Source organism: Halichoerus grypus, chromosome 1 (genome assembly GCF_964656455.1).
Source record: "Halichoerus grypus chromosome 1, mHalGry1.hap1.1, whole genome shotgun sequence".
NCBI lineage: Eukaryota > Metazoa > Chordata > Mammalia > Carnivora > Phocidae > Halichoerus > Halichoerus grypus.
The window spans coordinates 2,089,441-2,111,889 of record NC_135712.1 but is presented as its reverse complement, the minus strand read 5'-3'; the positions used below and the strand labels follow the sequence as shown (position 1 = coordinate 2,111,889).

Below are 22,449 nucleotides of genomic sequence, written 5' to 3'. Positions count from 1 at the left end.
GTTTTCTTTTTGCTGCTAGAGCTTTTTATCTAGGGCATGTTGTCTGTGTCGGAAAAAGTCCTCTGCTTTGCATTTCCTTTATCTGAACCTGAGACAACACGCAATCATCATCAGTATGTGCTGTGTTCCTGCTTTATGGTCAAATGCCTTTTTATTTTTATGGGAAGGATGTTTCGTAAATGCTCTTGCAATGGCGTCCTGGCAGATGGAACGTGGCCTTCTTGTGAAATGTGTGGTTTCTCTTTAGAAGGGAAGGAGCCACATGGGGCACAGCGTGAGCACAGATGCCGGGTCAGCAGCCTGTTTCATGAACGACTTCCCCTCAGCCGATGTTCCCACAGAGGCCCTGGGATACGTGGAAGCAAAAGGCAGTCCGTCCGTGCCACCCACCAGGGCTCTGCGATTGTCACCGTGTCATGAAATATTAACACACGCACGCACGCACACACCGTGTGCTTTTCGTCAGTGAGATGGCTCTCAGGCCCGAAGGCAGCCCAGGGGAGGAGCGCGGGGCCCGGGCCTGGACACAGCCGCACGCACTGGCGGGTCTCTGCTGCCTCGGCCGGTTACCTGGGGCCTAAGACCGCTGTCCAGGCGGCGGCAGCCGCAGCGAGCTAACTCCTGTGGCGGGCACCTGTCGAATGCCCGAGCCGGCGGACCCAGAATGCCGCAGTGACAGGTGGGCGGGCCTCCTGCAGGTGAGAGTCTCGTATCTGCGGTGGTCCTGCTCACTGCCGCCTGCTCTCTGCCTCCTGGTGCTAACTGCTTCGGGGGAGGGCTCCAGCCACCTTTGTGCCTATCGAAGTGTCTTGAGAAATCCATCAAGTACTGGCCTATACAAGGGGCTCTGATGGGTCCTGACACGTTCCCCAAGCTGCACACAGACCTCCAGGGGGTGGGACGGTGCGGCAGGGGTCCCGTGGACCCATAGCACTGTGGCTGGCTCCTTTGTGGAGAGGCAGGGGCAGATAAAGGCTGGGGGCCTTCCGGTGGAGGAGGATGTGGGCAGGAATCTGACACTAGGTCATACAGCCGGGGGAGGAAGTGAAAGGGTGGCCAGTCAGCTGGGGGTCAGCCGCAGTCCCCCGCCCCCTGGTCAGAGGCCCAGGAGTGGCTGCGGGGCACTGTGGGCTGGTGGCTGGGAAGGAGAGGGCAGTGGCCTTTGTGAGGTGAGAGCCCTGTGGGGAGTGGTTTGGACCGTTAGGAAAGCTGCGATCAGCTTTTTTGGGGGGGGGGTTCAGAATTCCTTATGGTTCTTCCAGTCAGGAGGACTGAGAAGGGCCAGGGCAACCAGGGAGGAGTTTGGACATCTGTGGGGCCCCATGGCCAGCACCTACCACCTGGCTGCTCTGTGGTGAGAGCTTTCAGGCCCCTGCGGACCGGTCCTGCCTGACTGGGAACAGCCTCCTGGCTTTGGGCCCTGCCAGGAAGACTGGGGCGAGGGTAGCTGCAGGAATCTTGGTGGAGGAGGTTCTGAGGCCTGGAGGGGAGGTGGCTCACCCAGGCCCCAGGCCCCCTTGGGTCTCCTGCCCTGCCTACCACCTGAGCCCCCACCCCCCACCTCCCGTCCCAGCCCAGCGCCGGCAGGGCTTGGGGAGAATTGCTGCCGCCCAGCCTTTCAAAGAGAAGCTGGCTGCTAGCCCCTCGGGAGGCAAGCGCCTGCCTGAGAGCCCGGACTAGGGGTCTCCGGGAAGGCGGAACCCGGCAGGTAGGGCGTCTCGGGGCCCGCGTCCTTGGCTCTCTCGCGGACGCGGGACTCCGCAGGCTGAGCTCTCAGCCAGTGACGCAGAGCGCGCTGCGGGGCGGGCGGGGGGCACTGCGCGGGGCGCGCACTCAGCCCGAGATGCGGGCGGCCCGGCGGGGCCAGCTGGCGGTCCTGCGCAGCGGCGCGAGTGACGCGGGGACACGGGCCCGCTCCGAGCAGGTACGCCCCCCCTCACCGGGATGGACAGCACCGGGGTGCGGAGACAGGTAGCACGACCGGCGCGGGTGGGGGAGGGGAGGGTGCGCGGGTTGTGGGGAGGGTGTCCCAGGATCCAAGGGCGCGGCTGGGCTGCAGGCACGAGCAGAGGGCAGGCTAGGGTGCGTGCGCTGCCCGGGCCGGACCTGGGCGCTGGCCGGGGTGCTGATGCGGGCGGGGGACACAAACCGGGGCGCTGCGGGGGCGCAGAGGGGGCGCAGAGTCGGGGCCAAGCTCCGGGGTGGGGTTGCGGGCCTGGGCGCAGGCAGGAGCGTGGCGCAGGGACCCAGGCTGGCCGCGGCAAGGCCAGGCGCAGTCTGCGGGGGCGCCTTACCCAGACCTGGGGAGATCCGGAACTTGGCCCATCTCGGACTTAAGCTCTGACTGCAACTTCCCCACCCCTACCCCCAAGACCACAGGGCCCAGAGCTGTTGGCTGGCACTTCCTTCGTCCCTCATCAAGTGTAGCTATTTATAGTCTCGAAAGTGTTTTCACAGCCTGGATTTCAGAGGATGCCTGACCTGGGGAGCTGCAGGGAGCAGGTACATGGTGAGAAAGAGAAGCAGAGACGGGGGTGGTGGGGCCTCACATATGAAGCCTGTTGGTTGGGCCTTTCAGGCTGGGGTGGGTGGGGTGTGAGGAGGAGGCCCTGTCTCGGTGAGTTCCCACGTCCTGGCCCCAGGTGGCTGCTCTAAAGCACGGTCCTCGGCTTTCACTCTGTTTGGACCTGGTGTCTAGTCCCGATGCTGCCAGGGGCGCCATCTTTCAGCGCCCCCCTGGACTGCGGGAGGCGGGGATGAGGGGTGCTGCCTGGGCACGGACCTGCTGTGGGGCCCCCTCCCCGTGCACCTGTGCTCATGGCCCGTGGCCCCTTCTGTCCTCTCTGCTCCTGAGGGTCGCTCAGAGCAGCGCTCTGATTTGGACATCCACCCCGCTCAGGCCCGCGAGCTCTGTGGCAACAGCTTCACATTCCCGTCAGGGGCCTGTGCCGAATGACACTTACAGATGTGCATTTTTGTGTGTGTGTTTCAGAAACATTTGTATAGCTACCCTGATCTCATATATTTATTATAATTAGTGTCTATACCATTATGCTCTACTTTTTGAGTCCATTGATTGTATTTTGGGTTTCTTTCCTACCTTTTAAGTAAAAATTTCCAAACATACAGCAAAGTGGAAGGAGTTTTACAGCGAGCACCTAGACGTGTACTTTGTGTGACGGTACGGGCAGGCCCGTGTGCTGACACCTTCTGCGTGTTTATGTGTCTGCGGACCTGTCTTCTTGGAAGCCATTTCCTTTCAAAGTGTTCTTAACACACAGTTGTGCCATGGCATATGGAGAATTAGAGCTGTGAACCAGCGTGACCACAACTGCTTTCGGGGGAAATGTGAAGAAAGGGTTGATGGTCAGATTCGGAGGAGAACCTCAGAGAAGTTGGGAGGGGGGACTTTGTAAGATCATGGTCAGCCCTGGGTTTCCAGACTCTTCCAGGGTCCAGACTGTGGGGTGGGGGGGGGAGGAGGGGAGGGGAGTCCAAAGTCTGATCTAAATCTCATCTAAGTCAGGGGTGGGGGGAGACCCCAGGTACGTTCATGCTGAGGCAGACTCCTCTCCAGCTGTGAAGCTGTCCCGAATGCAATGATGGGGCACAGGACAGACATTCCCATCCAAAAGGGGAGCAACTGGAAGGAAGGACCAGGGGCTACTGCATGGCTCGCTGTGGGAATTCGGAGAACAGAGCCCAAGATGGGAGGGGTGCAGGGCAGCGACGGCTCCTCCTTTGAAATCATTCTGCCCGTGCCCCCCCCCCCCCCCCCGCACACACACTCTGGGCCCATGCTGGGAGGGCAGGCCCCTGATCTCTGAAATGCCAGGAGCAGCAGGGGTGGGGACGGAGCTTTTCCTCGGGCCCTTCGCCGTGACCTGAGGTCGCTCTCGTTACAGATGGGCATCTGGGCTCTGGGCGCGTGCAAGAGTCCCGGCTGGGGCACAGAGCGTGGGCGGCAGGGGAAGCGTGCAGATCCGCGAGGGGACCGGGCCCCACACGAGGAGACCTGTGCCTGGTCCTCTCAGACACCTGCGTCATTTCCCTCTCTGATCTACTCCAGCAGCCGTCCATGGTGTCCTTCCAGAACCTTCAGCCTCGTGAGCTGGAGGAAAGGCTGTCCTGAGGGGGCCCGGAGACTGTGGAAGCTGGAGTGGGAGCAGCCCGCAGGACGGAGCCCCCAACCCTGAGGAAAGCCGGCTCCAGGCAGGAGGAGGGCTTTGGGGTGCAGCCAGGAGGATGGCTGACCTGGGCATGGTCCCCAGTCTCCGGTGCAGCAACAGCAGTCTCTGCAAGACCGGGAGGTTGCAGTACCTGTTTGGCAACAGTGCAAAGGTAGGCTTCCGGGGGTCCGCAGGCCCCCATCGGCCGGGTCCACCAGAGCCCTGTGGGGCACAATGACCACCAGGGAGGGCTGTTTCCTGCCCGGGCAGAGGCTCAGCGGGGCTGGGGGAAAGGGGCCTGGAGAGAATGGTAAGTGGCCAGGTCTGTCCCCTCCCACGGGCTTCACGACCCCTTCATGTTCTTGGTCTGGTTGGGAGGGTGCTGGGTAAGCATGTCAGTCCTGTCCGGGGCCAGACTCACGGGAAGCCGTCACCCCTGATGTCCCTGATTTGACTGGGAGGGCCCTGAGCACCACCCAAGTCCTGGACCAGATTCCCGGAGGCCCAGGACAAGACTGCAGACGGGTGCGTTTGACTTGCTGGGCCCCTGGTCAGGTGGGCAGGAGGGCATCTCAGCTTGCTGTCTCGCCAGGACGGAGGCAGGTGTCCAGACCCTTATCCGCCACGTGGCTCTGTTCTCGAGGAAGGCAGTGTTAACAGAGAAACTGGAAGTTCTGGGAAGTGATCCTCCCGCTGGAACCCACACCTGAGAGCCTCAGCCGGGCCCCCCCACCGCCGTCCTGGGAAGAGGCCCCCAAAGCTGGACAGGGAGCTCAGCCATGTCCAGGAGCAGCGTAGGGTGTGCTCCCCCCGAATAGTGCTGTGATTGCCCACGGGTCTCAAAGTGCCCTTTTTTATCCTCAGCAAGAAAATCTCAGCTCGTGGGTCCCGCAAAATATCAAGAAGAAGGAGTGCGTGTACTTTGTGGAGAGCTCCAAACTGTCGGACGCCGGGTGAGTGGCCTGGCAGTGTGTCCGTGCCCACGGCGTGGCTGTGTGGCCTTGGGCGGCTGTGGCATTTCTGCTTACCCCTGGAGCTTGCTGGGGGGAGCAGCTTCGCCCCATCCTGCTTGCAGAAGAGGTGCAGAGAACTTAGGTGACCCGTCCAGGGTCATAATGGGACCCCTCTGCAGTGGTGCTTGGACTGGAACCCAGTTGGGCACCAGTGGCCGCCTCTAGAATGCTCTAGAATGCTCATTTCCCTCTGGAGTCGAGAGTGTTACAGGTTCGGGGACCGCAAGGGGCCTCAGGGAGAGCCCACAAGCCAGGCCCCTCACCGGGGAGGGTGCCACATCCAGACAGGGACCCCTGACCCCAAAGCCCCACCACACCATTGTTACCACCCCTCCCCACGGAGCCCGGGGCTCTGGTGTGGCCGCCACGACCACCTCCACCAGCAGCAGGGGCCACGGTGCCTCCACGCTGCGGGACACTTCACTCCTGGGCCGCTGGTCCCCCCTGAGTCGGGGGGAGCCTGGGGGCAGCTCCGCAGGAACCTCGCGGGAGGCGTGGTGTGGCTTGGCGTTCCTTGCGGATGCACGGAGCATGTCTGTGTTCCTGCCTCCCCTGCGGCCACACCCGAGTCCGCACTGTGTGGGACGGGCCACGTCCTTCCTTACTTCTTCCACTCCTTCTTTGTGGCCGAGGCTGCCTCTGCTGAGCAGCCCTCCCTGACTGCACTGGGAAGTAACCGCTCCCTCCCCACACTCCATGTACCTGTCTTTCATACCAGTCGACTGCACCACGATTACGTGGCTTTGTGGTGGCAGAGTCTCCTTCTCTCTCCCCATCTTGGACCGATATCATCCAGCTCAACGTGTCACATGACGCGGGAGGAGCAGCCTGTGCGGGAAGGCCCTGTATGGGGAAGGTGGAGGGACGATGACACCGAGTCAGGCAGGAGTGGTCCCCAGCGATGATGCCGTTCCTGGGGTCCTGCGGCATGCCCCGGTGTCGCCCTGCACACGTGTCGGGGTGCACGCCCCGCACGTCCTGCACACGTGTCGGGGTTCACGCCCCGCACGTCCTGCACACGTGTCGGGGTTCACATCCTGCACACGTGTCGGGGTTCACGCCCCTGCACACGTGTCGGGGTGCACGCCCCTGGCTTGGCCCCGCTTCAGAGACGGGTCCTCACCTCTCAGTGCTGGGAGCAGACCCCTGAGCCGGACGGCTGCCAGCGTGCTCCAGCTCAGAGTGACCTCTGATACATGCAGCGGGTGGTGTCCAGGCCACATGGCTCAGTCTGACAACGTACAGAGAGAGCGTTGCGTCGAGGTTTCCAGTTTTAGTTATGTTAAAATAAGCTTATGGACATAGCCTCAGAGAGAACTAGAGCCACCCAAAGTCCCCATACAGGACTCACTGGCTGCAGAGCCATTCTGAGACGTACCATGTCTGGTTTCCAGCTTGCGGGGGCTCCAGGGCGCCACCGATGGAACTCCGGACCCCGTCTTTGCTCTGAGTTACGACCCCGTGAGGAATGTTGACAGGGGTCAGCGAGGGCTGGGGGACACAGCTTGGGTTTGAGGCTGAAATGGGGCTTCCTACCCATTTCCCCACGCTGAAGAAAGTGCTCAGGATGTGTTTGGTTCTGGAAATTTCCGGAAGCACCTTTACCAGCATCAGGTTTAATGCAGGGCGTGCCATAGGGAGATGGCAGGCGGAGTGGCTCGTCCCCTTGGATGTTACATTGACGACTGGGGACCGTGGGACCCGGCGAGGGCCAGAAAGTTGGGGGGCACCTAGAGGTATTTTATTCTGAGTACGTGTCAGTGTAACTGGTTAACAGCGACTAGAATGAATGGAGTCCACTGTTTCCTGATTGGCCGTCTTATGGATGCATTTCCCTAAATTGTGTTTCAGAAGCTTTAAATGAATGCGAACTCGGGGATAGGATTTATAGCTGGAAAGGGGAAGCAGGCTTCCGGAGGTCCTGGGGAGAGCTCCAGGGCCTGGGGCGTCAGGAACTGCAGGGAGGGCGGAAAGCTTGGCGAGGTGCGGCTGCGCGGAGGTTTTCCGTCCTCCGCCAACTGGGAACTCACCAGGCGTGTTGGGGGTCCTGGAGGCGGCCAGTGTCTGGGTCACCGCCCGGAAGCACCAGTGGCCCTCAGATTGGGTCCTAGAGCACGTTCACTGAAGAAGAGAGCATCCTCATGATCTCTTACTTTCCTTCTCGAAGATTTGGGACCCCACGTGGCAAGAGTGGGGTCTGCGGAGCGGTCGGGTGCCTGGTGGTTGGGGCCGCCACGGCTGCCTGGCGCCCTGGTGAGCATGGAGGAGGACAGTGTGTCCGCAGCCGGCCGCTCATCAGCGTGTTTCCCACGCGGAAGGTGCTCCCCGCGGGTGGGCAGGCCCCAGGGAGGAAGGGGGACTGTTTCCAGGCAGAGCTGGGCAGTGGCGGCTGGTTTCTGGGGGTCCTCGAGGCCGCTCTACGAGTTCAGTGATTTGCTAAGACTTCTGGGACCCGGCGACAAGGTGTCACAGGGATGCACACCAGGCTCAGCAAGGGAAAACACCCAAGAGGGGTCCGGAGACCCCCACGCGCAGGCTTGCGACGCTCTCCCCCTCCCGAGGGGCAGGCCAGCTGGGAAAAATGCAGGAAGCCGTGCGCCATGTCTCTGTCCCGCTAAGCCACTGGGGACTCAGTGCCCAGGGTTAGCCCTGTGGGCTGATCCCATAGGCACCTTTGCCTAGCACCCCCCAAATCCCAGGCCCTGAGGGAAAGCAGGTGTTCTGCATAAATCCCAGCGTCTGCGCGCTGTGGGCCCAGAGCAGAGCCCACGGGTCGGGGACTGCAGAGCGCTCTGAAAGCCGGTGGGCGGGGGGGGGCCAGCAGGGGCAGCCGTGTGAGCAGACCCCTCTGACCGCAGCGTCAGGCCTGCCGGGAGCGCGTCCTGCACAGAGCCCTTCTCTTCTCGCCCATCAGACGGGTCCCTCCAGCAGGGAAGGTCCTCCCCATCACCAACGGAGCCTCGAAATAGATGTATTTCCACACTTTAAACATTTCCATCAAATGCGCTAGGGTCTCCCGCACCTTCTTCCAGACAGGAGCCCCCCGCCTCACCTGCCGTCTCTCATTAGTCCCGTGTCCCGAGGGTCCTGCTCAGCTCTGCCCTTCTCCCTACCACCACCCCGGACCGTCCCGCATTCTGTCACGTTTACCTCGTGGCCCTGGCGTGTGGTTCTATTCCCCGGAACACCAAGTCCTCCGCCGTCACACACAGACCGAAGTGGATGTTTTGGAAACGATCTTCAGGATGAGGCAAGCGTGCTCAGTGGGACAAGGTGCCTCTCCAGACGGCTGGGAGGGACCCAGACGGAGAGACTGCGCTGCTGCAGCCTCCATCCTCCACAGGGCTGGTGCTGGTTCCCCTTTATGCCCGTCTGGGCCCAGAGCCCCGCAGAAACGCTCTGATTATTTCATTTCTGGGCCAGTGGACTGGGTGCTGTTTCCTGCCTTGAGTCAGCTTGGGAAGCCACGTAGATTTAAGATCTAAGCAGAGGGGCTGGCTCAGAGACCAGCTAAGGAGGTGGCCTGTCACAGGCTATTAGAGACGTAGAAAGTCTGGGGCAGCACTGGGCCAAGATAAAGAGCTGGGTCCTCATCCTGGTGGCTCCGTCCCTGCTGTGGACCATAGGTCGAGGACGTCACATAGCCCACATGTACCCCGAGATCATTGCAGGTCTGAGAGTGCCTTGAGTCCCCCTTAGGAGGTCTGTGGAGGAGGTCAGAGGGCACGCCCTGAGCTCGCCACGGGTGGGTCCTTGTGCTCAGAGCAGTGGGAGGCCCTGTGGTCACTCCACACAGCAGGAGGGGCGGCCCTGGAGGAGCCCAGGAGCACTGGGTACAGGGCAGGCTGTGGGTCTCTTAATTTTTTATTTAAATTCAATGTAGTTAACATATACTGTATTATTAGTTTCAGGGGTAGAGGTCAGTGATTCATCAGTTGCATAGAACACCCACGTGCCCTCCTTAATGCCCATCACCCAGTTACCCCATTCCCCCATCCCTCTCCCCTCCAGCAACCCTCAGTTTGTTTCCTGTGATTCCTCTCGTGGTTTGTCTCCCTCTCTGACTACACCTTGTTTTGTTTTTCCTTCCCTTCCTCTATGCTCCTCTGTTTAGTTTCTTAAATTCCACATATGAGTTAGATCGTATGATAATTGTCTTTCCCTGATTAACTTATTTCACTTAGCATAAAACCCTCTAGTTCTATCCACGTCGTTGCAAATGACTAGCTTTCATTTTTTTATGGCTGCAAAATATTCCATTGTATATATATACCACATCTTCTTTATCCATTCATCTGTCGATGGACATCTTGGCTCTTTCCACAGTTTGGCTATTGTGGACATTGCTGCTATAAACATTGGGGTGCATGTGCCCCTTTGGATCCCTACATGTGTATCTTTGGGGTAAATACCCAGTAGTGCAATTGCTGGGTCGTAGGGTAGCTCTATTTATAACGTCTCGAGGAACCTCCATACTTTTTTCCAGGGTGACTGTACCAGCTTGCATTCCCACCAACAGTGTAGGAGGGTTCCCCTTTCTCCGCATCCCCGCCAACATCTGTCGTGTCCTGACTTGTTAATTTTAGCCATTCTGACTGGTGTGAGGTGATATCTCATTGAGGTTTTGATTTGGATTTCCCTGATGTCGAGTGATGTTGAGCATCTTTTCATGTGTCTGTTGGCCATTTGGATGTCTTCTTTGCAGAAATGTCTGTTCATGTCTTCTGCCCATTTCTTGATTGGATTATTTGTTCTTTGGGTGTTGAGTTTGATAAGTTCTTTATAGATCTTGGATACCAGCCCTTTATCTCATATGTCATTTGCAAATATCTTCTCCCATTCTGTCGGTTGTCTTTTGGTTTTGTCGACTGTTTCCTTTGCTGTGCAAAAGCTTTTTATCTTGATGAAGTCCCAATAGTTCATTTTTGCTCTGGCTTCCCTTGCCTTTGGAGACGTGTCTAGCAAGAAGTCGCTGCGGCCGAGGTCACAGAGGTTGCTGCCTGTGTTCTCCTCCAGGATTTTGATGGATTCCTGGCTCATGTTTAGGTCTTTCATCCATTTTGAGTCTATTTCTGTGTGTGGTGTGAGAGGCTGTGCATTTCTTAACCCATCCTTGGTGCTCTGCATGGTCAACTGTTTTGCACTAGTTTTATCAATTATTTCTAGGGGCACCTGGGTGGCTCAGTTGGTTGGGCATCAGACTTTGGCTCAGGTTATGATCTCGGGGTCCTGGGACTGAGCCCTGCGTTGGGCTCTGTGCTCAGCAGGGAGTCTGCTTATTGCTCTGCCCCTCCCCCGGCTCATGCGCACTGTCTCTCTCTCTTTCTCTCTCTCTCAAATAAATAAATAAAATCTTTAAAAAATTATTTCTAGAACCTTGTTTGACCCTCAAAACATTTAGCAGGGTAGGGGTCAGGGAATGCACTGTTTTCCTTATCTACCAGCAGAGAAATGGAAAGCCAGCGCATCTGGGACTGTGCACTGGGTAAGTGACAGGGCAGCCCAGCCGTCCTCTCCCTGTGCTACCTGGCCCCGGCCTCACCTGGCCCCGGTCTCACCTGGCCCCGGCCTCACCTGGCCCCGGTCTCACCTGGCCCCGGCCTCACCTGGCCCCGGTCTCACCTGGCCCCGGCCTCACCTGGCCCTGGTCTCACCTGGCCCCGGTCTCACCTGGCCCCGGCCTCACCTGGCCCTGGTCTCACCTGGCCTTGGACGGGTTGTTCTGTCTCATTTGGATCTTGTCTTTCAGGTCACTCGGTACTAACAAAAAGTCAGAACCTAAAAATTCATGATTTCCAATTAAACAAGGTATAAGGAGCACGTTTATCTCCTCTCTCTCCTGTAGCCCCAGGGAATAGCAGTAAAGGAATAAAAAGTCTCAATCCATGAACATGAAGGAAATAAGAGAGGAGGTCATAGCTGACAGGAGGCGTTGGTGCATTCTTGTGGGGAAGGCAGAAACCAGAGTGGGGCATCCTAGAGATGGGGTTCTGCTGTGGCGGCACCCAGGTTAGGCCAGCTGGGCCCGGGGCTGGCTGCGGGGTGCGGGCCTCGTGCATCCTGCTGGGCCTGTGTCTGGAAGGTCCTGCTTGGAGCCTGCACCATCTGGGGATTTTTAACCTTTTTATTTTGGAATAATTATAGAGTTTGGGAAGTTGCAGAGACACAAAAGATATCTCCCCTGGTTCCACCACCGGTTACTCATGTCCTCTGCCCCCGTCACCCTAACCCCTGGCAGCCATGAATCTGTTCTTTATCCCTATAACTTTCTCACCTCGAGAATGTCACATGAGGAATCCTACCCTACGTGGTCTTTTCAGTTTTTCCCTCAGCACAATGCCTTCAAGACCCACTTGTGTTGTGTGTGTCCAGTCTTCTCCTCTTCACTGCTGAGTGGTCTGGTCACTTCCAGTTTGCCACCATCATTATACTGGAAGTGAGATTTTTGAAAAAAACAAATAATTAGAGGTCTTATTTTTTTAACCCACTCTGCTGATCGGTGTTTTTTTAAATTGGCATATTTAAGACATTATATTTAATGTAATTATCAATATGTTAGGATTTAAGTCTGCTGCTGCATTTTTCTGTTTTCAGTTTTTTTTTTTTCTTTTTCTGCGCTTCTGAGGGACTCAGACATCTCTTTGGAGTCCCATTTACCCTTCCTATTTTTCTTTCTTCCTTTCTGATATTCAACAATTTCACCTGCTATCACTCCATTTCTGTTTAGAGAATGTCCTTCATCCATCCTTTTTGGGTAGCTCTGTGGGTGATTCCCTTAGTTTTCCTGCATTTGAGGATGTCCAACTTCTACTTCCCATGTGAATGATGTTTGCTGAGTAGAGAATTCTGGGTCGGAGGTTCTGGTTTTGTTTGCCACTTCCTCCTTGCACTGCTTTCTGGTTTCTGATAAGAAGTTTTTTGTTATTTGAATGATTTCCCCCCAATAGTTAAGGTGTCATTTCTGTCTTGCTGCGTTCAAGATTTTTTCTTTTGTCTTTGGTTTATAGACATTTGATTTCACGTATCCTGGCATACATGTCTTTGGGTTTATCGTGTTTGGTGTTCCTTGAGGTTCTTGAATTGTAGATTTATGTCTTCTTTCCAAATGCAGGAGATTTTGGCCGTTTTTTATGTTTCTTTGCTATTATAGGTAGTATTTTGTTTTGGTTTCAGTTTCTAATTGTTCGGTTTCTAATTGACGTAGAATGGATTTATTTCTGTTGATGTTGTACCCTACAATTGTGTTAGACTTATTGTCAGTCTTACAGCTTTTTGTGGAGTCCTTAGGATTTTCTACACACCAAATTATGTCATTTGTGAATAAAGATAGCTTTACTTCTTTTCCTATATGTGTGCCTTTTCTTTCCTTTCCCTCCTTCCCTCCTTTTTTCTTTTCTCTTCTTTCCTTTTTTCCCCCTTTTTTCTGTCATTCCGTTAGCTAGGACCTCCAGTGCCATGCTGCACAGCAGAGTTGAGGGTCAACACCACTGTCTTGTCCCCAGTCTTTGTGACAAAGTGCTCAGCCTTTCATCCTTGAGTATGATGTTAGCAGTAGGATTTTCACAGATGCTTTTTCACCAGGTTGAGAAAGTTCCCCTCCGTTCTTACTTTGTTGAGAGTCGCTATTATAAACGGGTGTTGAATTTGGTAAAACACTTTATGTACCCAAGCAAATGATCATTAGACTTTTTTCCTTATTCTGTTAATATGATAACCCAACCTTGCATTGCTGGGGAAGCTCCCATTTGGTCATATTTTTTTTATTAACCTTAAAATTTTAATTCCAGTATGGTTAATGTACAGTGTGATATTGGTTTCAGGTGTATAATATAGTGATTCAGCCCTTCCATACATAACTCAGTGCTCATTGTGATTGGTCATAATTTCTTTACATGCTTTTCCAGCCCTGCCTCCTTTCTCTCTTCCCTCTGGGACTCTGATGACATGCATGTTTGGTCTTTCGTCATAGTTCTGCAGGTCCTAGAGGCTCCTCACTTGGTTGTTTATTTAGGTCTGTTTTCTCTCTGGTGTTTGTATTGGGTTATTTCTATGTTCTATCTTTAAGTTCATGGATTCTCTCCTCTGCCACCTTCATTCATTGGCTGAGTTCACCCACTGATCTTTTTTTTTTTGAAATTTGGTTGGTTAGTGCATTTTTTACTTCTAAATTTCCATTTGATGTACCTTCTATTTCTTTGCTGAGACTTTACATTTTTTCTTTTTTTTTCAAGCGTGTTCATGATTCCCTGGTAAAGCATTTTTAAGATAGCTGCCGTAAAGTCCTTGACAGTTAATCCTAACGTCTGTATCACCTTGGCATTGGTGGCCGCTGTCTTTGCTCATTCTGGTGCAGATTTTCCCGATCCTGGTATGACTAGTGATTTTCAATTTGAAACTATGATATTTGGGGTATGATATATAAGATTCTGCATCCTGTGTTTTAGCGGGTCGCCTATGACCTATCTATGGGGAAGGGGGCCACTGCCTCATTATTGCCACGTGGGCAAAGAAGTCCAAGCCCCTCTCAGCCTGAGTTGATTCTTGGCAGGGAGGGGCTCCTTGTTCTTGTGGGTGTGGGAGGGCTGCTCCGCTCCCCACTGGGCCTCCACTGACCCTGCTGCTGGGGTGCCTCCTCACTGCTGGGGGCTGGAAGTCCTGACCCCCCAGAGGGGAGCACGGGGCACCTTGCTTCCTCCAGTGACTGTGTGGTCTTTGCAGGAAGGTGGTGTGTGAGTGTGGATACACACGGCAGCAACACTTGGAGGAGGCTACCAGGCCCCACACTTTGCAGGGCAAGGATTGGGACCCCAAAAAACATGTGCAGCAGATGCCAACAGACGCCTTTGGTGACCTTGTTTTCACGGGCCTGGGCCAGAAGGTGGGAAAGGTTGGTCCTCATCCCTCCATTGTTTTCACTGTGGACTCGCGTCAACCTTCCATGGTCGGAGTGGCCAGGACTTCCTGGCGTGGGAGAGAGAGGCTGGCTGAAACCCAAGGCATCCAGCCTGCCAGCACTAGGGGAGGGGTGGGCGGGGGCTCCACAAGGCTCACAGGAGACCCACGGTGCTCTGAGTTCTGGGTCACCACAGGGCAGGGTGAGCCTTGGGCTGGGTGCGTCCTACAGCAGAGAAACAGGGTGGGGAGGGTGCTGTGGGCATGGGGCTGGGCCGAGGGAGCTGGGAAGATGGGGGCTGGTCTCCCCAGGGGTGGCCTGAGGGAGCTGGGAAGATGGGGGCTGGTCTCCCCAGGGGTGGCCTGTCATCTCGCTGGGCCTTCGCCCCTTCCCCCTTCCTCTCAATCCTAATCCTACTTGGGTGTGGCCACTTTTACTCATTGACTCTAGACCCAGGGTGAGAGGTGTCCATCCCCTGGCTGGGGCTCTCGGGCACGGCTGCACTGCCGTCCCTGGGGCTGGGCTGGCCACTCGCTGACACAAGGTGTCCTCTGCTGTCCTCTGACTTCCCTGCAGTACGTTCGCCTCTCCCAGGACACGCCCCCCAGCGTGATCTACCACCTCATGACCCAGTACTGGGGCCTGGACATCCCCAACCTCCTCATCTCGGTGACAGGCGGGGCCAAGGACTTCAACATGAAGCCCAGGCTGAAGAGTGTCTTCCGAAGAGGCCTGGTCAAGGTGGCCCAGACCACAGGTAGCACTTGGGGCTGGGAGCCGTGGGCGGGCTGAGCGGACAGCACGGGGTGCTGGGACTGGAGCAGTCCTCGGGGGTCACCGAGGCCATGCCCTGCCAGGTCAGACTCAGCCGGGCCTTGCGGGCCCACAGTGGCAGCTGCGAGGCTTGCTCGTGGGGTGGACCTAGCTCTAGCAAGCTCCTGATGGCACCGCACTGCTCTATGCCCAAAGGAGGCCCGAGTTAACTGTGAGCCAATGTGGTGGCCAGTGGAGGAGCCTGGAGGTGGTTGTGTTAGTCGTGGGGATGTCGGTGAGGGTCTCTGTTAACCAGATCCCTGTTACCTCATCCCTCTGTCCACATCTGGGAAGGAGGGACTGCTGTGTGAGGTGACTGCCTCAGGGCTCCATGCCCCCCGAGGCCACACCTCGTGAGCACAGGGCAGGGCCCGAGGCTGCGTGCGCTCCACGGGAGGTGGCCCTTGGCTCTCTCTCAGAGGGACGCTGGAGGAGTAGCCATGGTGCCCGTGGCCTCCGGGGGGGCTACACTGGGTAAGTTAATGGCAGGAGAGCGAGGGTTCTGGGTCCAGGTGAGACTGGGCCATCCAGGGGGACACTGACCCTCTTTCTAGGATCCAGTTTTAGCAGCATAGGAGGCCCACGCCCTCTGGTCCTTGCCCTGAAACAGAGGCTCAATCTGAGTCCTCCTGGCCCGCGTCTCTTGGAGTCTCCTCAGCACGCGGGCCTCGGCTAAGTGCAGCTGACCATCACCCAGGCACACTCGTGAGCTTGGCTGTGAACCTGTTAGGTGCTAACCTGTCCCCCAGGTCATCACAGGTGACAAGTCTTGATGGTCGTCTTTTTCGCGTTCAGTAGCAATGTCCTGGCTGCCACGTCCCGGCCCCAAAGCCCGAGCCGCGTGTTTGAGCTTGTTCCTTATGGCCACACAGAGCTGGCTTCCGTGCCGTGGTCGTCATGGCCCTGGGAACAGGCGACCGCACAGCCGTGAACTCCACCCTTTGCCCGCGTTCCCAGCAGGCGACTGCAGGCCCACGGTGGCAGCTCTCCCCCGTCTCCCCTCACCTGGGACACAGCTTAGGGGAGCAGACCCCATGGGGATCGGCTTTCTCGTGGCAGGAGAGATGCAGCAAGAACAGCTGCGGCACAAATTCACAGCGCCCAGGCCTGGCGTGCATGCTCCTCGCCTGCGTGCGGTGACCAAGCAGGTCCCCGGGCTGGGCCGTGGCTGGGAAGGGGGTGCCCTGCCAGGGCCACTGCAAGCCACGTGCCAATGGGCAGCGTGGCGGGGTGAGTAGGTCAGGAGCAGCGGAATAGTCCACCACACTCGGGCCCCAGGAACTGAGGGGAAGAAGGGACTTTTATGTCTTGGAGTAGAAGAATTCAGACAAACGTGTTCCCGAGTCCAGGACAGAGAAGAAGCAACGGGCAGGTGGGGACAGAGGCCTGCTGTCCCCGTTCTTGTCCCCACCGCCTACCTGAGCATGTGGGAGACCTTGGCCCCCAGAGCCGCACCTTAAAGACAGAATCACAGTGTGGTTTCCTCTGTGGTCCTGGTTCTGAGACCTAGGCCTGGTGATGAGTTAAAGAGCCCTTGAGGAGGGGCCCGCAGATAAAGGGGAGTGAGCATGGGAAGCACACAGGGCCCTCGGCGTCAGGCTTGTGCGTGGCAGGTGCGCACCTCTGCTCCTCTCCCCAGGGGCCTGGATTATCACCGGCGGGTCCCACACGGGCGTGATGAAGCAGGTGGGCAAGGCGGTGCGGGACTTCACCCTGAGCAGCAGCTACAATGAAGAAGAAGTCGTCACTGTCGGAATTGCCACGTGGGGCACCGTGCACAACCGGGAAGGCCTGATCCACCCCTCGGTGAGCTCGGCGACCTCCCCTGGGGCTCGGGGGCAGGGGAGGTGAGGTGTAGGATCCCAGCGCCCAGGCCTGCAGGGGACAGGCCACCGTCTGGACACCAGGGTAAATGCAGCGGAGGGGGAAGAGCCTGGACAGGGGCACAGGAGACCGGGGCTCATGCCTGGCTGCACCGCAGACCCTGGTGACCGGGGGAGGCAGCTAGCTCGGCTGGACTCCCTTACAACCACAGGACGGGTCCACGTAGGAGCCGCTTCAGAGCCACCACAGGTCGTCGGAACAGCTGCTCAGATGAGACACGGATTCCGCAGAGGGCAGGGCGCGTCTGGGTTAGGGTGAGCCTAGGTTGTGTGATCCCAGAGCCTGACTTGAACCCTTGGAACCCCGCACGCTGCGGTGGCTCCAGCTCAGAACGGTTTCTGGCAGTCGCTGCCACGCCGGTGTGTTGCCGAGGGGGCGGTAGTGGGGGCCTTCGCTTGAATGCGGAGACTTGCTTTGGAAAAGATCATCGGGTTCCTCCGACGAGATTGTTGAAGGACACAGTGGATGTGGCACAAGGAGCACAGGGCCACCTAACACACAGTCAGACACGTCCCGCGACACACGGGCCCACGATGGGCCCGTGAGTGGTAATTTACAAATGGGGGCCTCCCGGTTTCGGGGCCACGGCGCTGAGTGCTCTTTCCCAGGAAGATCCCTTCTGTGACAGTGACCCCTTTTCCATCACGGTTGCTGGTGACTGGCCAGGCTTTGTCCTCCTGTGTCAGAGTCGCAGGTGTGTTTAGAGGGACGGGACTGCTCCACCTTGCCTGCTCATTCCAGGGAGTGGAAACCCGAGGCCAAGAGAGATGGGGTGACTTCCGAGACCACTCTTGACTTTGTCCCCATGACAGCTCCCTGCCGTCCTCTGTGGACCACAGGGGACGTGTGCGCTGGCCCCGCAGCCGTCCCTCCTGGATCAGTGTCCAGGGGCTGCTGGAACCCGTGATCGCAAACCTGGTGGCTGAGAGCAGCAGAAATGCATTCTCCCACTTCTGGAGGCCAGAGGTCTGGAATGAGCCTCCCTCGCCACAGTCAAGGTGCGGACAGGCTGTCCTCCCTCCAGAGGCTCTGGGGGAGGCTGCTTCTGCCTCCTGCAGATTCTGCTGGCCGCTGGGCCTTCCCTGGCTCGGGGTCCTGATGTCTTTGGATGACAGAGGTTTGCCCGCTGCAGCCTACCCTCTGACCCCCAAAGATTTACGTCCGTCCCACACACAAAGTATATTCACCCCATCCCTAGACTCCCCACCTTATCCACCCATTACAGCATCCGCTCAGCCAAAAAGTGCCCGATCTCATCATCTGAATCATCCAAATCAGCATGAACGACGCTCTGCGTGTGATCTGTCCTGGGACAAGGCTCCCCCTCGTGCGTGGCCCCGTGACACTGGAAAACAAGTTACTTTCTTCCGGAATACAATAATGGGATGGGCATCCTAGCATAGCTGCATGTTCTCCTCCCAGAAAGGGGAACGTGCCAGGAATAAAGGGGTCCCGGGTCCCCAGCAATCTCCAAGCCCAACGGGGAAATCCGTTAGGTTGCTGAACTCTGGAATCTCTGTGACTTGAGGCCCAGCCTCTGCCTTGTCTGTGACCCTGCCCCGGGGATGATCATGCCGTTTTCTTGAAGGTTATCTGCTGTTTCCCGCCTGAAGAGGTTTGGGAGTGCAGATCCTGTTTCCCTTTGGTCCAGGTTAGCAGTGCTTCTGCTGACACAACATCCTGTTTTTGCGGCGTGTGTCCCGGGGAAGGGCATGCCACAGACACGGAGCCTGTCCCCATGCCACCTGTGTTCCAGGGTCCCCCGAGATGGTGGAGCCCCCAGTCACACGCCTCTTGTCGCATCCCCAGCAAAGGTCCAGCCCCGCCTGAGAGGGGCCTCCTGTCCGCGAGCCTGGAGCTTGCAGGCAGGCGTCGCAATCTGGACAGGCTGAGCGTGTCCCCCGTCATCAAGTCCCGGTCCCCTCAGCCTGTCCCCTTTCTCAGCAAGAAGAAGCCAGGAGGCACGTGCACGGCTGTTCAGAAAGCCCCTGGCTCAGCGTCCACGCCCCTCGCTTACACTCGCGCTCTCCGCACGGCGGCCCCACGCGGCTCAACTCCGCTTTCCGTGTGCACTGGCCCCGCTGCCGTCCCTCCTGGATCGGTCCTCAGAGAGGACGGTCACCCTCCTCCCGTTTCCAATGCCATGGTCCTCGTGTCCCTCCGGGCCGCCCCCAGCAGCACCTCAGCATCCGTCCATACAGCCAGGGACGCCCTGCCGCTGGAGACAGCCTTGGCTCGCGCAGCCCGCTCCCCACCCCCTCTGGCGGCGCCCGCCGAGCCCTCTGCCCTGCGCTGCCCTGCCCAGTGCTGCCCTGCCCAGCGCTGTCTGCTCCAGGCGGCCGGGCCTCTTCTACCACGTGCCCGTGTTCGGTCAGCCTCCACCCGACCTCGCGTTCCAAGCCCTCGCCGCTCTTGCGACTCTATCTATCTGCACGGCTCTCTCCCACTCCTGGATTCAGTGGGGCTCGGGGGGGCCACGCCTGGCCGGGTGGCTGCGGGCTGTCCTTGGCTGTGGCCCAGTGCTCGGGTCTCTGCCTTCACGGTCGTCGGGCTCTCCCCCTCTGGTGGTCCATCTCCCTCTGCCTCCCGCTGTAAGGACCCTGGGGTGACATTTAGGACCTGCCTGGACCTTTCAGGAAAATCTTCCCATGTTATGCTTAACTCAATCAAACCTGCAATGGCTCTTTTTCCAAATAAGGCAACGTTCACAGGTGCCAGGGTTTAGGACTTCCTATCTTTGGGGCTCATTATCCAGCCTACCGGACCCCCCATTCCTAGCATTCAAGATGCAGAGCTTCCCGTCTGTCCGTGTCTGACGCTTCTCTGGCCGCCCCCAGGGCAGCTTTCCTGCTGAGTACATCATGGACGAGGAAGGCCAAGGGCAGCTGACCTGCCTGGACAGTAACCACTCCCATTTCATCCTTGTGGACGACGGGACCCACGGCCGCTATGGGGTCGAGATTCCCCTGCGGACGACGCTGGAGAAGTTCATATCCGAGCAGACGAAGGAAAGAGGAGGTGAGTGGAGCGTATTTTTGAGGGCTCTCAGGGCGGTGGGGGGCGCCGGCTGGCCAAGGAGTCCCGGGCACAGCCGGCCGTGGCGGGACGTTCAACAGGCGGGCTGCTCGGGCGCCATCGGGCACAGCTGGACTTCTTCCCACCGTCTCTCCGTGCGCGTTCAGTGGGGACGCCTTCTGTCACCCCGTTTAGCTGGTGGAGGGAGGTGGGGTCAGGCCCCCAGTTTTTCTGCTCTCTCTCGGGTCGTAGACCACCTACAGTCACTCTGCACCACAAACCCGGGCTCAGTTCAGAAACAGGAATGTGCAGAACGCGGCCCTGACACCGTTTCCCTTGTGGGTGAGATGGGGTGGGTTCTGCGACACGGGAAGGGCAAACACGCAGGAATTTGTGCACGATTTGGGGGGTAGAGGGGGGACCCGGATAGCAGGAGTTTCCGGCTCCGTAGCAGGTTGGGTGGGAGCTTTTAGAGTGGTGAGCAGGGGTGTTCAAGCCCCCCGAGGACCTGCCAACCTGGCCGCTCTCGGGCCTCAGGTGAGGCTAGTGCTGCTGGCCTGGGACCACAACTTAGAGCCCAGCTTTGCCTGCGGGAGCCTGGGGGGGCGCAGATGGGAGGGCAGAGCAACCTCGGCGGCACCTGGAGGCAAAGTTTGCTGCCCCGGAGAGATTTCTAAAGTCCTCAGCAGGCCCAGGCCGCCGGGATGGATGAAAGGCCCAGGGCAGGGGGCGAATGGTGGGACAGAGGTCTGCAGATGGGGGCCCCTCCTGGGGATCTGCAGGTGCAGGGAGTGTCCCAGGGGACCCCCTGCTCTCCCCGTGCCGTGTCCCCCGCCTTGATGGTGCCTTCCGCCCACTGGCTTGGTGTGTCCCCATGGCGTGCCCAGGTTTGAGGCGCCATAAAAGGGCCGGCGAGAGAAGCAGGCTGGTCATGGTGGCCGGCCAGGCAGACGGCCCTCCTCCCCTCCCGCCCCAGAACGGGAGTGCGAGTACGCGGTGGAGGACCTGTCTCAGGGCCTCGGATTTGCTCTTGTTACACAGAGCAAGCAGGTCGTCCGCCGACTGCAGAGCATCAGCCTGCGGAAGCTACTGAGTACTTCCTGCGCATCTCCCATCAGATGCATCGCCATGATTAGGCTAGAGCTGGTGGGAGGCGGGCGAGAGTGCCCAGGTGGAGGGTCTGAGCCCCCATGTTCCCTAAACTGGGGATCCGTGCTTCGTCCTAGGCATGGCCATCAAGATCCCCATCGTCTGTGTGGTGCTGGAAGGGGGGCCCGGCACGCTGCACGTGAGTAGTGGCCGGGGGAGGGGGCTCTGGGGGTCAAGCTCTGCTGCAGGGGGGACTGCTGGCCCGAAGCCCCCTGACCAGCATCCCGCGGGGCCGTTGGCAAGGCGGGGGGCCGGGAGAAAGGGAGGGGGCGTGTGACAGAGCCCTTCCAGGCGTGGCGGGAAGGCGGCCTTTGAGGAGGCGCCCTGCTGTGGCGGGGGACGTGCTGGCTCTGGCCCTGGGTGTGTGGCCAGGAAGAGGGGCCCCCGGGGGACGGCAGCAAGGACAGAGCCAGATGGGGGAGCGTCAGCGCAGAGGTCAGGCCCCGCCCCAGCCCCACGGGACCACAGCTGAGTGTAAAGCAGGCTCCCACGGAGAACCCAGTCCACGGAGTGAGGTTGGTCTCGCTGCTGGAGCGCTGCCTGCCTTCACTTCTGCCGCAGGATAATAGCACATTTGGGGCAGAAGGACCGTAGGAAATGTCTCGCGGGAGGACTGCCGGGGGGACAGGAGTGCACCTGGTGTCCCACCCCCTCCCCACGTGCAGCGCTCTGCACGGGGTCCCACAGGTGGTGCCCAGACCTGCCTCGTGGGCCCGGAGGGTGTCTTCCCACAGGGATCTGAGGCCCTTCCTGAGGCTGACCTCACCCTGGGTGTCGGGGGATCTGCCCTGCTGGTCCTGGTCTCACGTTGGGCCTTCCCAAGGGCCGGGCCAGGCGGCACCCTCGCCCGCGACACGGATCAATGGGCCGACACGTCATGGGGGTTCCGTTTCGGTGGTCACGGTCCCCCTGAGCAATGGGCCTGAAGGAGCTGGTCTGTCAGGATGAGCCACTTTTCCCCTCTGGGCAGGGGAATGCTACCAAACGCAATGTTTTCGGTACGTTTCGTGGGAGCGCCTTAGCTCCGATACTGAGCCCTGCTGCCGGAGAAGTCCCCGGTGCGGGGAGAGTCAGCGCGGGGCTCACGGGGGGCCCTTGCCTTGCAGACCGTCTACAACGCCATCACCAACGGCACGCCGTGCGTGGTCGTGGAGGGCTCGGGCCGCGTGGCCGACGTCATTGCCCAGGTGGCCGGCCTGCCCATATCCGAGATCACCATCTCCAGGATTCAGCAGAAGCTCAGCCTGTTCTTCCAGGAGACGTTTGAGACCTTCAGCGAGAGCAGGATTGTCGAGTGGACCAAAAAGGCGAGCAGACGGGCCTGTGGGTCGGGAGGTGTGCAGCCAGCTCCCAGACGCCGTTAGCCTGGAAACAGGACCCGGGCTGCAGCCCAGAAACGGAGACCCCAGTGGGCCTGGAGGGGCATGGCATGCACTTTGGAGGGTGGGGGCTTCGTGCCGGGCAGGCAGGGGGCCCAGGGTGGGCTGGGAAGCCTTCAGCTGAGGCCGCACAC

General features: G+C 58.5%; 1 protein-coding gene across 15 annotated transcripts in view; it reads left to right on the top strand.

The window, feature by feature from the left end:
- Positions 1-321: 321 nt before the first annotated feature.
- TRPM2 (transient receptor potential cation channel subfamily M member 2) overlaps positions 322-22,449 on the top strand; it is a 58,195-nt gene continuing 36,067 nt past the window's right edge. For 3 of the 15 annotated variants that reach the window (XM_078067205.1, XM_078067163.1, XM_036097242.2), the window contains exons 1-9: positions 1,073-1,169; positions 4,070-4,341; positions 5,034-5,122; positions 13,901-14,069; positions 14,652-14,832; positions 16,528-16,694; positions 19,610-19,790; positions 21,014-21,075; positions 22,043-22,243. In XM_078067205.1, the coding sequence (XP_077923331.1) occupies positions 4,246-4,341; positions 5,034-5,122; positions 13,901-14,069; positions 14,652-14,832; positions 16,528-16,694; positions 19,610-19,790; positions 21,014-21,075; positions 22,043-22,243 (1,146 nt within the window). In that variant the 5' untranslated portion in view covers positions 1,073-1,169; positions 4,070-4,245. Of the gene's footprint in view, positions 699-1,060; positions 1,170-1,191; positions 1,709-1,785; positions 1,925-2,269; positions 2,510-4,069; positions 4,342-5,033; positions 5,123-13,900; positions 14,070-14,651; positions 14,833-16,527; positions 16,695-19,609; positions 19,791-21,013; positions 21,076-21,865; positions 21,935-22,042; positions 22,244-22,449 lie in introns of those variants that run through there. The other 12 variants (XM_036097240.2, XM_036097239.2, XM_078067026.1 and 9 more) reach the window with 12 other exon arrangements.